At 36.8% G+C, this 13,724-nt stretch overlaps 1 protein-coding gene across 6 annotated transcripts in view; it reads right to left on the reverse strand.

Moving 5' to 3' along the window:
- BRD1 (bromodomain containing 1) overlaps positions 1-13,724 on the reverse strand; it is a 66,119-nt gene that overhangs the window by 30,337 nt on the left and 22,058 nt on the right. For all 6 annotated transcript variants that reach the window (XM_075492453.1, XM_075492442.1, XM_075492474.1 and 3 more), the window contains 4 exons: positions 8,764-8,895; positions 4,398-4,526; positions 3,247-3,559; positions 2,198-2,458 (listed from right to left, as the gene is read on the reverse strand). In XM_075492453.1, coding sequence (XP_075348568.1) covers positions 2,198-2,458; positions 3,247-3,559; positions 4,398-4,526; positions 8,764-8,895 — 835 coding nt within the window. The remainder of the gene's footprint in view (positions 1-2,197; positions 2,459-3,246; positions 3,560-4,397; positions 4,527-8,763; positions 8,896-13,724) is intronic.

Consider the following 13,724-nt stretch of genomic DNA (forward strand, 5'->3'; position numbering starts at 1 on the left):
AAAGACCAACGTAATATTTATGCTGTCACATGAAATTTTAAAGTTTAGTTAATTTTTCTATGCCACCTGAAAAAAAAAAGGCATAAAAACCCAAGGGTTTTAAGCCCTGTGTCTGTAGTGGATTAAATATTGTCTCTATATTGTTTTGGTTTGGGCTCAGCAATGCTTACTTGGAAATCAATGACTTCTAAGTGCAGAAAAATGTCTGCCTCATTGTTTAAGGTTTAATCAAACAATAGCATAGTTCATACTAAAAATATATTGTTAAAATTAAGTGTGACTATGCTCACATCCTTTGAAGGTACACAAGTATTAGAATTGTTAAATAATATTTCAGGAAGACATTTAGAATTAAATTTACAGTCAGATAAGCACATTTAAAGTACTATCAATTAAAAAAGCCTGTAGTTTAGAATGTTCAAGGTGACTGTTCTTTGTGAACAAATTCTGATTTTCTTACAATTAATTAGAAAATATTCACAAAAAGATTTAAGCATAGAAAAAACACTTGAGAACTATTTAGACACTAAAACCTAAATGTCACAGGGTTATTCTGGTACCATATTTTTCACATGATCAGAAACTGAAAACAGAATTGCAAGGGGGTAATTCACAGCACTTCTAAAGTCAGCTCCTGTAGAGATCCTGGGCACAGGATTCTACTTTCTCATCTTTCTTTTTGGCAATTTCTTTTCTTTACTCCTCTAAGTATCTTCCACTTCAGAACTGATATTTGAACTAACGACTATTACTCTTCGCTAGATCAGAATTGTAACAATAATGCCAATCAATTCTGGATCATGCTCTTCATTATGCTTTTTTTAAAAAGTGTGCTGTAAATATAAGAAAACAGCTACTGCACACTTTTGGACTATTTTTTGCACAACAGCTGCAGTGAAAGGCTGTCTCAAAAATTTTAAGCTACAAGTAAAAAAAGTTAGTGTATTTATTATCTCTCAAAAACTACATTCCTAAAGAACTATATTCATTAGCATCATTACTTAAAGATTAAACACCCCCTCCTCCCCCAAATCATTAAATGTTTTAAGAAAACGGCCTCAGAACAAGCATGCCGATTCACATAGACTTTTTCCATTATTGTCATTCAAATCTCAACCAAGTTATATGTTTGAAAAGCATTCTCTTAGTCACACTAAGAATTAAACATCAAGTTTCTGTTTGAATGGCAGTTAAGGACAGTCATTTTATTGACTTCACCTTCCAAAAATTTTGACAGCTGCACCAGACACAGACTGTTTTATTTATTACCATGCTTCCACTTTCCCTTGAGCTCTTTCCTCCTCCCATTCAATGCACTTACTCAAAATGAAACACGTCTCTCACTCTCCTAAAGAAAAATAGGTTAGCTTTTTAGAGAAGAGCTGATGGTGAAACAAACTCAATAGAACTTTTTTTTTTTAGAGAGACTAGGTTTTCTTTGCCTCATTTAAAAATGAGCAATAAAGACCTCAGTAACTGATTTAAAAGCTAAGAAAGCAAATACGATATTCAACTTAAATATAAAGTTAGGTCTTTCTAGTATATTGCTCTCATTGAAATCAATGGGAATGAGCCAAGACTAGATGCAGTTCTGAGACCAATGTTTTGAGGAGGAAGAGAAACGCAAGGGGAAGGGCTAGTTAGATACGGCTGACTTGATTCTACAACATGAAGTTTGTTAAGTCTTATCAATAGTTAGATTTAAAAATAAAACAAAACAAAACAAAAAACCCCCCAAACCCCCAACCCAAATCTACCCTCTACCCTCCCCAGAGTCTGGAGTAGAGAATAAAAAAAGCTACAAAAGACAGTACAATAGCCAGAGTTTTCAGCACCATTGACCTAGGCTCACATGATCCCTAATACATATTTCAGCGTTTAAGTCGATTTCCGAAAGTACAAAGATTTTCTCCACTCAGGCATTTCCAATTCCTTTTCATATGAGATTGATTGTACCTTCATTTCTTAACACTTACATTTTTAAAAAGCATTGCTACTGTGAAAAATAATGGAGGAAGGTTTCGTTTAAAAAGATCGTTCTCATATTCTTAAAATATTTGTTGTGATTAAGTGGCTATTTGTCCATTTAAAAATTAAATACAATATTCATTTATTACACTCTTTAATTCACATGATTAAAGCACCTGACTGAAGAGGTTCAGAACAGTACTGATTTAAACACGGTTTAAAATCTTACCTTCTTCTTCTCCGTCTTGTTCTAACGCTGTGCTTTCTTCTTCAAAACTTCCAATACCTGATTCTATTTGAGGAGCTTGGTTGTGTTGCTGACTTAGTTTGTTGCGAATAATGCTGATTTCTTTCTTTAACAGCTTTGCTCTTTTGCTCCTTGACCCACTGGATTTCATTGCACAGGTGAGATCAAGTTTTTCTAGCAACTCTCTCAGCTGTTCTTCCAAGGACATATGAGCTCTGTTTGCAGGATTCAGTAACCTATCCACTGAAGTCAAAATACGTATAATTGAAAATGTGTTAGTGTATCCCAGAATAATAATACCAACAGGAAGGACAAAAAAATAAAATTAACTTGCCAGAATCAAAAAACATCATCAAAAAGCTACGTAGATCACAGTCTTAGTAGCTTCACCATTACCAGTGAAGAAATGTTGAAACAAATTCCTACTATATAATTACTATTCTTCTTGGTCAGCATTTTGCTCAAGAAAACTAAGTAGTAGAACAAAGAATTAGAAGGTCACAAGGAAGACAACCTTCCCACCCTAACAGATTATTTCCTTCTTGTCAAAGAGAAGGGCAAGATGATGGTTATCAAAGACACGTGTTAATTATTCTCCTTTACTGCCAAAACCTCAGAAAACTGATATGTATGTCAAAAGAAGTCATTTTAATTCCTACTATTACAAACATGCTTGATGTTTTAATTCAGCAGATTATTTAAGAATGTGCTTAAGTTTATGTGCACTGGTAGTCATTTTCCATGACTTACAAGCGTATACAATCATGTGAAAGAAAGCGCTCAATTTAAAAACCTTTTTCATGTATCTTGTTAAATTAGGCTCTGGCATTGTCAAAATCAGTATCTTGATAACAGTTTTTCAATGACACATCTAGTAGAATAGAAACACTTAAATCTTTCAAGCAATGTTTTTAATGGAGGGGAATCTAGTCAGCAAACTGAACAGCAACAATCTTAAACATCTATATGGAATGTACACACTGTGTGTAATGAAAAATGCAACTTTTAAAAAGAATCCAAAAACATCTTACCATCTTCCCAAGAGAAAGGCTGGGGTGACTCAAGTTTAGGCCGTTCAGGTAAGTGCATTCCAGTTTCATTATTATAACCGATTCCTTCAGCATCTCGCCTAGCTTGCCTGAGAACTACACCTCCTTGATCTCTTAACCGCACTGCAGCTCTATAGAATATTGTATCTTTTGCATTGTATTTCATACAGTTATCTATGATAAGATTGAAGTCTTCTTCAAACTCACTGAGGTTTTTATAGCCTTGAGCATCTAACCGTTTTCGCATGGTAGAGAAATCCATAGGATGTTTAATATGATCCAAATAGTCTGGAACCTTCAAATAAATATTTAAAACACGAATGGGTAAAATTGTCTTATTACAGACAAAGTAACATTAGCTATTAACTGATCCACATTTTCTAACATATTTTGTAACACCTCAAATCAAGAACTTCAAAATGTAGCTTAGAATTGCACATCTTAATATTGCAAACGTTTGCACGCGAACAGAAGTTCACATATTACAAGATTCTGCATCTTAGGTAACAAGTTGGAGGTCTACTAACAGATGCTGAAACTTCATGTTTTTAGAATTCTGTGGTTTTATGTACATATTGTACATGTATTTATGCATACGCATACTTATAAATGTATGTATTTATACATATGTACACATATAATATATAAATGTGCACACAGTAAATGCACACATGTATATATATACACACTTTATAAAGACATGTATAGATGTCTACATGTTATACACATGTATAAATGTGTTGTATATGTACATATGCACACATACACACGCACACGTACACTCTAAGTTTATCTGTTTTCCCCTGAATGAAAAGGAATTTCACCTGCAAGTAAGAACACAGTATCCACAATTCAATTTTTAAGACACCCTTCAAGTTTGCTTTATCAAATGATCTTATCGCAAAAGATCAACATGTACCCACGTTATTCCGTACAACTATTTCCCAGAAATTATTTTGGTATATAAGCATGAACAGACTTTCATAGCAGTAACTCATAAATCACAATGTAAATTACCAGAATAGAGATTAAAAGGTAACACTGCTCCCAACTCTGCATGCAATGATTTGTTTCTTGTACTTAAGAGCCACCAAGTCATATCTAAACATAAGGAAATACAGCTTAAAAAATACCTCTTTAAGGTTCACTGGCTGAGCAAATATACGAGCAGAATCCTTTTCCTGCAGCTGATCCAGAACTGATCGCAGAAGTACAGTGAATGGAGTAAGCTGAAGTTCCATAGCAACCTGCTCAATCTTCACCTAAAGAAGTAATAATTATCCAATTGAGCATTTTTCATTAAGATACTGTTTTAAAGTTGTTTTGCAGCAATAGTAAAGTACTTTAGGTATGAAATACAATATAAATATACTTTAAGTAAATGAGTTCAATGCTACTTTCAATATCATCAGTTGGCATTTGTCTGACATACATTTTCAGTGGATGACTTACTTCAACTCCAGCTTCTCAGAACTCAAATTTGTATTTTATCTGTAAATGATTTTTGTTCCGTTTTTTAACTGTGTTTCTTTTCTTTGAAAAGATGTTACACAAGAACAGCTTCATATTTTGCCAACAACACGAAAATAAGAACAAGAATTTAAAGGTAACATGTTTAAAATTAAATTTCAGTTGCAGTGACATATTCAAAGTGCAAAAAGAGAATATGATGAACATTTACAGGCTATACAAGACCAAAACAAAGAGTAACTTTAAAGACAATGTTCTATGTAAATTCCAATAAAATAATTTTAAAAAACAGAATCAACAGTATCTTCAAATACCTGACCATCCTTCAGAATTTTCATTATTTTTGACAATATTACAACTCCTTTATAGTTTTATTTTCAGACCATTTAAAGAGTTATCAACATTGAAACAGTTGTGTTATGGCAAAAATAATTTTTTAATGATACATTAGTGGTGTGTGTGTATACATATAACATAAACATGTAAACAAAATATACATACACAAACACACACACATAAAATACATATGTATAAATAATAATACATAACACGTGTATAACAAGTGATAAGTGAATGTACAGGAATGATGCATGGAACTCCAGAAAGCACTCAAGAATTACAAACTATATTAGCTTGCAATGAATATTCACAGCTTGCAAAAAGTAAAAATGGAATGGTGTTTTTATAAATAAGGACAATTAAAGACTTGTAAGTGCAAACATTTTGCTTTCAAAGTTTTCATTAAAAATGTTATCTTTCTGCATTATTGCTTCCTCAAATCTCTTCTCCCAGCAATGTTAACTCTAGAATGTCATAAGACTTAGATGCATCTTGGTTTTTTTCTTTTTTTGGTGATAGAAGAATAAAATTGCTACTCAATATAGGCACATGTATTGGGAAAACCTGAAGAGATCAATTTTTCTACAGTTCTTCAGAAACTATCTTTGCAATTCTAACAGAATGGCTTGTTAAATAATTTCTCGACAACAATGCACGCAAACATTGTTGGGCAACAAACAGGAGTTGGAAGCCACTGTGCTGCTAGAAAGCTACAACCTTGTTGCCATTATTGAAACTTGGTGGGACGAATCCCATGACTGGAGTGTGGCTGTTGATAGCTACAGGCTGTTCAGAAGGGACAGGTGAGGAAGGAGGGGCAGAGGGGTTGCCCTCTACATCAAGAAATGGATAGAGTGTGAAGAGCTGTCCCTGAAGAATAGCCACGAGCAGGTCAAAAGCTTATGGGTAAGAATTAGAGACCCAGGAAACAAAGGGAAACTTGTGGTTGGTATCTACTACAGGATGTCCGATCAAGGGGAAGCTATTGACGAAGACCTTCTTACTCCAGCTACAGGAGGCACTGTGCTCGCAGGGTCTCGTCCTGCTGGGGGACTTCAGCCACCCCAACATCTGCTGGAAAAGTAGCACGGCAAGCTGTAGGCAATCCAGGAGACTCCTGGAGTGCATTGAGGATAACTTCTTAAGCCAAGTAATAGCCCTACCAGAGGGGATGTGATATCGGACCTGTTGGTCACCAATGCAAGTAAGCTCAGCGACATCAAGATTGGAGGCAGCCTGGGCTGCAGTAATCATGCACTGGTGGAGTTCGCAGTCCTGAGGGATGTGGGTCAGGCAAAGAGTAAAGTCAGGACCCTGAATTTTAGGAAAGCAAACTTCCAGCTCTCCAAGGAGTTAGTCAATAGGACCCCCTGGAAAACTGCCCTCAGGGACAAGGGAGCAGAACAGAGCCGGCAGATCTTTAAGGATGCTTTCCATAAAGCACAAGAGCTCTCAATACCCAGGTATAAGAAATCAGGAAAGGAAGGCAAGAGACAGGCACGGATGAGCCAAGATCTGCTGGTCAAACTAAAGGGCAAGAAGGAAATGCACAGACAGTGGAAGCAGGGACAGACATCCTGGGAAGAGTATAGGTACACTGCCCGGTTGTGTAGGGATGGGGTCAGGAAGGCCAAGGCGCAGCTGGAGCTGAACTTGGCAAGGGATGCAAAGAATAATAAGAAGGGCTTCTACAGGTATGTCAGCCAGAAAAGGAAGGTCAAAGAAAGCATAGCACCCCCAATGAACATGACTGGCAAATAGGTAACAACAGATGAGAAGGCAGCTGTGGTACTCAACTTTTTTGCCTCACTCTTCACTGGCAACCTCTCTTCCCACAGCTGTTGAGTGGATGGAGCTCAAGGCAGGGACTGGGGGAGCAAAGTCCCTCCCACTGTAAGAGAAGATCAGGTTCATGACCACCTGAGGAACCTGAACATACATAAGCCTATGGGACCTGATGAGATGCATCCCAGAGTCCTGAGGGAATTGGCTGATGTAGCTGCCAAGCCACTCTCCACAATATCTGAAAAGTCATGGCAGTCAGGTGAAGTCCCTGGTGACTAAGAAAAGGGAAACATTGTGCCTATTTTTAAAAAGGGTGGAAGGGAGGACCCTGGGAACTACCGACCTGTCAGCCTCACCTCTTGCCTGGAAAGATCATGGAACAGATCTGCCTAGAAGCTATGCTAAGGCACATGGAGGACAGGGAGGTGGTTTGAGACAGCCAGAATGGCTTCACCAAGGGCAAGTCCTGCCTGACCAACCTAGTGGCCTTCTATGACAGAGTGACTACACCAGTGGACAAGGCAAGAGCTACTGGTGTCATCTATCTGGACTTCTGTAAGGCCTTTGACACAGTCCCCCACAACATCCTTCTCTCTAAATTGGAGAGATATGGATTTGATGGGTGGACTCTTTGGTGGATAAGGAATTGGTTGGATGGTCACATCCAGAGGGTAGTGGTCAACAGCTCAATCTCCAGATGGAGATCGGTGACAAGTGGTGTCCCTCAGGGGTCCGTATTGGGACCAGTACTGTTTAATTGGGACCAGTACAGTTCATTAATGACATAGACAGTGGGATCGAGTGCACCCTCAGCAAGTTTGCAGATGACACCAAGCTGAGCGGTGCGGTTGATGCACCTGAGGGACGGGATGCCATCCAGAGGCACTTGGACAAGGTCAAGAAGTGGGCCCATGTGAACCTTATGAGGTTCAAAAAGACCAAGTGCAAGGTCCTACACCTGGGTCGGGGCAACCCCCAATATCAATACAGGCTGGGGGCTGAAGGGATTGAAAGAAGCCCTGTGGAGAAGGACTTGGGGGTACTGGCAGATGAAAAGTTGGACATGAGCCGACAATGAGCGCTCGCAGCCCAGAAGGCCAACTGTATCCTGGGCTGCATCAAAAGAAGCGTGGCCAGAAGGTCGAGGGAGGTGATTCTGCCCCTCTACTCTGCTCCGGTGAGACCTCACCTGGAGTACTGTGTCCAGCTCTGGAGTCTTCAGTACAGGAAAGACGTGGACCTGTTGGAGCGGGTCCAGAGGAGGGCCACAAAAATGATCAGAGGGATGGAACACCACTCCTATGAGCACAGGCTGAGAGAGTTGGGGTTGTTCAGTCTGCAGAAGAGAAGGCTCTGGGGAGACCTTATTACATCTTTTCAATACTTAAAGAGGGCTTATGAGAGAGATGGGGACAGACTTTTTAGCAGGGACTGTAGCGATAGGACAAGGGTAGTGGTTTTAAACTAAAAAAAAAAAAAAATAAAAGGTAGATTCAGACTACATATAAGGAAGAAATTTTTTATGATGAGGGTGGTGAAACACTGGAACAGATTGCGCAGAGAGGTGGTAGATGCCCCATCCCTGGAAACATTCAAGGTCAGGTTGGACAGGGCTCTGAGCAACCTGGTCTAGTTGAAGATGTCCCTGCTCATTCATTGCAGGGGAGCTGGACTAGATGACCTTTAAAGGTCCCTTCCAACCGAAACCGTTCTATGATTCTATGATAATTTTATATATTGTAAACAGTTTGCATGAGTGCGTGCATGCACGTACATTTCTTGATCCTACATGAGGATTAAAAAGACAAACACTGCAGTCTTTCTATTGCAAAAACGGTGTGTGAGAATACTTAAACTATCTCTCCTTCATAAAACTTTCACCAAGTTAAAAGGTACTCCATTTACCTGTTCTCTTTTTAATTTTTCACGCTTACGTATAAGTTCAATCAACAAACGTGCCCTTTCAAGATCATGGCGCAGCCTTTGCCAGTACTTCAATTTTTCTTTTAAGGCTTGCATTTCTTCATCATCTTCTCTCTAAGAAAAGAATCAAAAAGTTTTCATGAAATGAAAAATGCTAACCTGTTTCTATAAGCTAGTTTTATGCAATTATTCACATCATAGAACGTATTCACGGGAAAGGAGAAACCACTGTCTTATAGTTACGGCACTTAGTATAAGCTTCATACTGCAATAAAAGAAAACCTCTAGTCAGGGTTATCTTCTGGAGTTTCTCAACTGTCTAGCTGAAAACAAAATCTATAAGCTGGAAAGCAATTCTATGGTGAGAGCTATTTACATCAGTAAAAGCAACGTAGCAAACAGCAACCTAGCAGTGTAACAAGCTGCAAAGTGAGTTTCAGTATTTTTACATCAAAATCTAAACCAGTTGAACATCATCAACTTCTTCAGAAACTCAAGGCTGGTAGAAACAACTTCTTGTGCCCAACAGTCTACCTCCCCCACACTCAGGAGAATTAGAACATACTTGTAACAGAACTAAATCATTATGACTTCTGAGGACAGGAAATTAAAAGCAGTTTATTAAGTAGTATAGTAACTACAAATGGTACTGCAAATGGGTAATGCAGTAACACAATCTTTCAGTGAATGGATGAAAGAATTTAATTCACACATTTTTAGGAAGAAGTACTGTTTAAACACTTGTAGTATTTAGTTTGATTTGTACATGCAGAAAATGGAGCCTTTCTTGCTTGTTTTTACTATTTTTCAGAAGAAAAAGAAGGATATTGGAATACTACCTATGGTATTCAAATTATATTGGTAATTCACCAGAAACAAGGCCAGAAAAAAGTAGAAGTCCTGGTATTAGTACCAAGTACACAAAAGAAACATCTGCTTTGGAAAATGATTACATTTAAAATGAGTATTTTGTAAAAGAATCTCAGAAAGAGATCCAAAGCTTTGTATGCTTGCATGTAACTAGCATAATGCAATATACACTTGACAGGGAAAAAAAAAAAAACAACAAAAAAACAACCAAAAAACAAACAAACAAACAAAAAAAACAACAAAAAACCAAAACACTAGGACTACTTAAACTAAAACAAACAAACAATAAATTCCCTAACTTATATAAAACAGAAGACAGGAATAAAGAAAACTGGCTAAGCAGATGAACAATACCCAACTTACAAATTGTTATAATCAAAGCAAAAACCTCCTTAACAGAAGGAGAATTTAGAAATACCATAGGTCCTCTAAAGGAAGCTTATGCAATTTTCCAAACAGAAGGTTCTAAAAATAGAATTGCAAAAAATGGCAGTCTAAAAAAATACCTAATAGATCTGTGAGTGCTATGATTCTATAATCTGCATCGTATTTTATTGCTTTATACACTGTAAAAGTAAAGGCACGTACCTGTGGAAGCTATGAAATTAGTTTTATTCAAATCTCTGACTTCACTGAAGTTGAAAATCCTTAACTATCTTTGTATTACAATATAGCAATCTGGAAACAACAGTTTCTTCCTCTTTTCAGAAAAAAAAAAAAAAAACCCAAAACCCAACAAAAAAACCACCCCCCCTCCCCCCCAAAAAAAGACCAAAAAATTGTAGCTAGAAAATTCTAGTTCCCTTTCCTAATGACTATTACTACTGACAGAATTTCTTTTAAGGAGTTAAGTCTTGACTTAGACACATAATAATTTAACTGTTGAGGGTCAGAATAGTTCAAAGTGAATTCTGACAGAACACATTAACATGCACACTTTCAATTTCTTAAAATTCTTCAGAGACTCACTGAATTAGAAAGTCTACACTGCCACTAATTGCTGTTGTCCTACACCCCTTCATCTCTTGAGTACAGATACCATGTATGGAAAAGCAACCCAACTGTTAACTGGCATAGCTATACAATTTTTTCATAGTTTTACTGTTTTTCAGGACCAAAATTAAGCTGTGGCTATTGCTAAAAGTGGAAGGCTTGTCCTCCCTTTACTCGCAGCCATTCGGAGTCCACTCTTTTGCCCTATGTAATTGCATAGTTCATGAAACTGGGGAACTGACCCTGCTGAAAGCTAAGTCAACAAAACCATACCAGTTTTAGGGTGGGTCAGGAAACTTAAATACAGCAAGAAAAAAAAGAAGTTACTTTGTTACACCAGGTCTTGGGGTAGGTCATTAGAGACTTAAGGATTTGGCTGAATCTGAAGGTGCAGTTGCACTTTTTTTTTTTAAAAAAAGATTATTCTTCTAGTTGAATCAGTTGTTTGACCAATTTCATTCCATAAAACAGGCAGATAGGTGTAAATCTGCAGATGTGACCCAAAGTATGAAGCGTGCCTTGTTTGCTTTTCTTTGTGCACACATACACTCCCTTCTTTAAAGTCGCTCCGGCTTGGGGATTAATAGCAAACCTCCGATTTTTTGACACTTCTATGCAAAGTAATGTTGGCAGACATGTTTATAATAGCTAAGATAAACCCACTTTACCCTAACGTATTTATTACCTGACATACAACATATGCCTTCATTAGATTAAAAGATCCAGACAAGCTGAAAAGAGGATGATGCACTTGTTTCCAGTATCTAACTAGTAAAAACTTGGATAAAAAGAGTTCCTTTCAAAATTTTTAGCTTTCAAAAGCTTTCTGAGAAAGAAAGTTTCTGTTAACTTCCTGGTAAAGAGCTCTTCTTCCAAGTCTGTCTTTCTACGACAAAGCCAGAAAGTTTCTTCTGGCTGACAATACAAGAAAAATTTAGAAGGAAACTCTTGTGGTATTTTCTGATGGACTTAGTTCTTGCTGAACACCAAATATTATCTAGAAAAGCTAAACCTGACACATTTATTAATACTGAGGGAAGAGGGAAACACTTCTAAGTCTATACACAGAACATGCATCAACTGGGAACTGCTCTTCAGCTCCAGCTCCCTCCGTGAGTATGTTACCAGTCTCTGCATACTACCAGAAATACTGGCAAGTGTACCAACAGATCACTCCTTATGCTGGATGTGAATACATGGGGACAGCCTCACTCCCTACAGGGACTGTAACTTAATATGAGCCAAACAAAAATAGAATTACAGTGATGAAATTGGATCTTGATCAATACAGTTAGTTTTATGAAGACCCTCTGCTGGCACTTGTATGCCAATTGGTCAAAACCATTTTGTGGTTGCAACTTGTGTTTTTACTGAAATCTTCAGTGCAGATATGACCTTAGTCACCAGCACCTTCTATTTATTTCTCGAAACAGCAGTTTTTAACCAATCTCACTACAGCAGCAACAAGCTACTAAACTTAAATTTCATGCCTTATTCAAGCATTCTTTAAGTACAGAAAAAAAACTAAAATAATAGGGATTTAAATTTATTAGAGTATTTCCAATACCTTTCCTGAATTTCTAGGTGGAGAGAGAAGTGACAGTATAAACCATTCTTTCAGAGGGTTCCTTGTTCCTGCAGATAGTGAGGTAGTATATAAGCCAAGATCTTTTTGCCTGGTTTGGAACTGTTAGTTGATGTAACATCATCTTCAAAAGCATATCATAACTGAGCTCTGAAACATGTTCATTAGGAAGTAATTCTAAATCACAGAATGCTTCCCCCCCTACCAAATTTGTTCTAGTAAAAGAAACATTAGAGAGGGATCAAAATCACCTTCCACTAGGCATCTTGAAACCATTTTCAGGGTTTTGGTTCCTCATCTTAACATTTCTTTTCACTTTTAATAATAATAATAATAATCATCATCATCGTCATCTCCTTCCCTGAATCTGTATTACAACAGTGTTTATATTCCTTTGATTGACTGAAAACCTGTTTAGGTTTCTTGACGTTCTGACCTCTCACAGAAAACAAGGTAAAAAGAATTTTCTCATCTAGACCAAAATGAACAAAATAATCATCTATATCTCGAAATTCTGAGGCGTTCTCACAACAGTTATGCCATAGCTGTTTATTGAAGTCTTCATTATGGTTTGGCTTATACTTGGAGTAACGAAGATGACTAATGCATCAAATGTTTTGCAGTTATGACTACTTTAATAGGTATTATAAATACATATTGAAGATGCTATGGAGAAGACACAATGTCATATACAGGACACTTGCTACTCACTGAAAAGCACTACCCACACATTTTTCATCAACAGAGTAATTTAATGCTCAGCTTTGCTTGAAATTTGCTCTTTCTTTTTAAAATACAAAGTTAATTTCAATTATAAGTGTTCAAGCATAAAGTCTCACAAGTGCCCCAATTTTTAATAAACCAATATAAAGCTTCAAATTAATTTAGAAAATATTTTATTTTCTTACTTAAGAATAGTGCATAGTTCTGAAATTAGAAAAGGAAAAAAAACAAATAGTTTGTACAGGAGTGCAAACAGGCAAAGGGATTTTAAACAGCTCTTATCTAAGGCTCATTTTATTATAATCAAACATCAATTATAAGAATCATTTTATTTTGGTAGTTACTTTTTAAATATTTAGAAATACTGCAGTCTCATCATGCCACTCCAATAGGAAAAGTACTTCCCAACTAGCAAGTATAATTTTTTCAGGCACTAACTATAGTCTAGGTCTATATTGCCACATGAGCACCGCACTTTCATGCTTGATTTTATTATTTTTAAGCTCGTTTAAAAAAAAAAAAAAAGTCTACTATCTGAATAAATTTATTTCAGCTATTATTAGGTAACTGCCAGGCACCACTTTTCAAAATAGAAACTTCTCATACAGAATTAAAAGATTAATCAACGATTAAAAAGTAGAATACCAAATATTTTAGAGGAGTTACAACCCAAAAAACAGTATTAAAATGGAGTAATATAGAAGCAATGAAAGAAAGATAAACAAGTGGCCAATTTATACTCAGAGTTATCCACCTAAAAGGAATTCACCTA

Source organism: Mycteria americana, chromosome 1 (assembly GCF_035582795.1).
Source record: "Mycteria americana isolate JAX WOST 10 ecotype Jacksonville Zoo and Gardens chromosome 1, USCA_MyAme_1.0, whole genome shotgun sequence".
Taxonomy (NCBI): Eukaryota; Metazoa; Chordata; class Aves; order Ciconiiformes; family Ciconiidae; genus Mycteria; species Mycteria americana.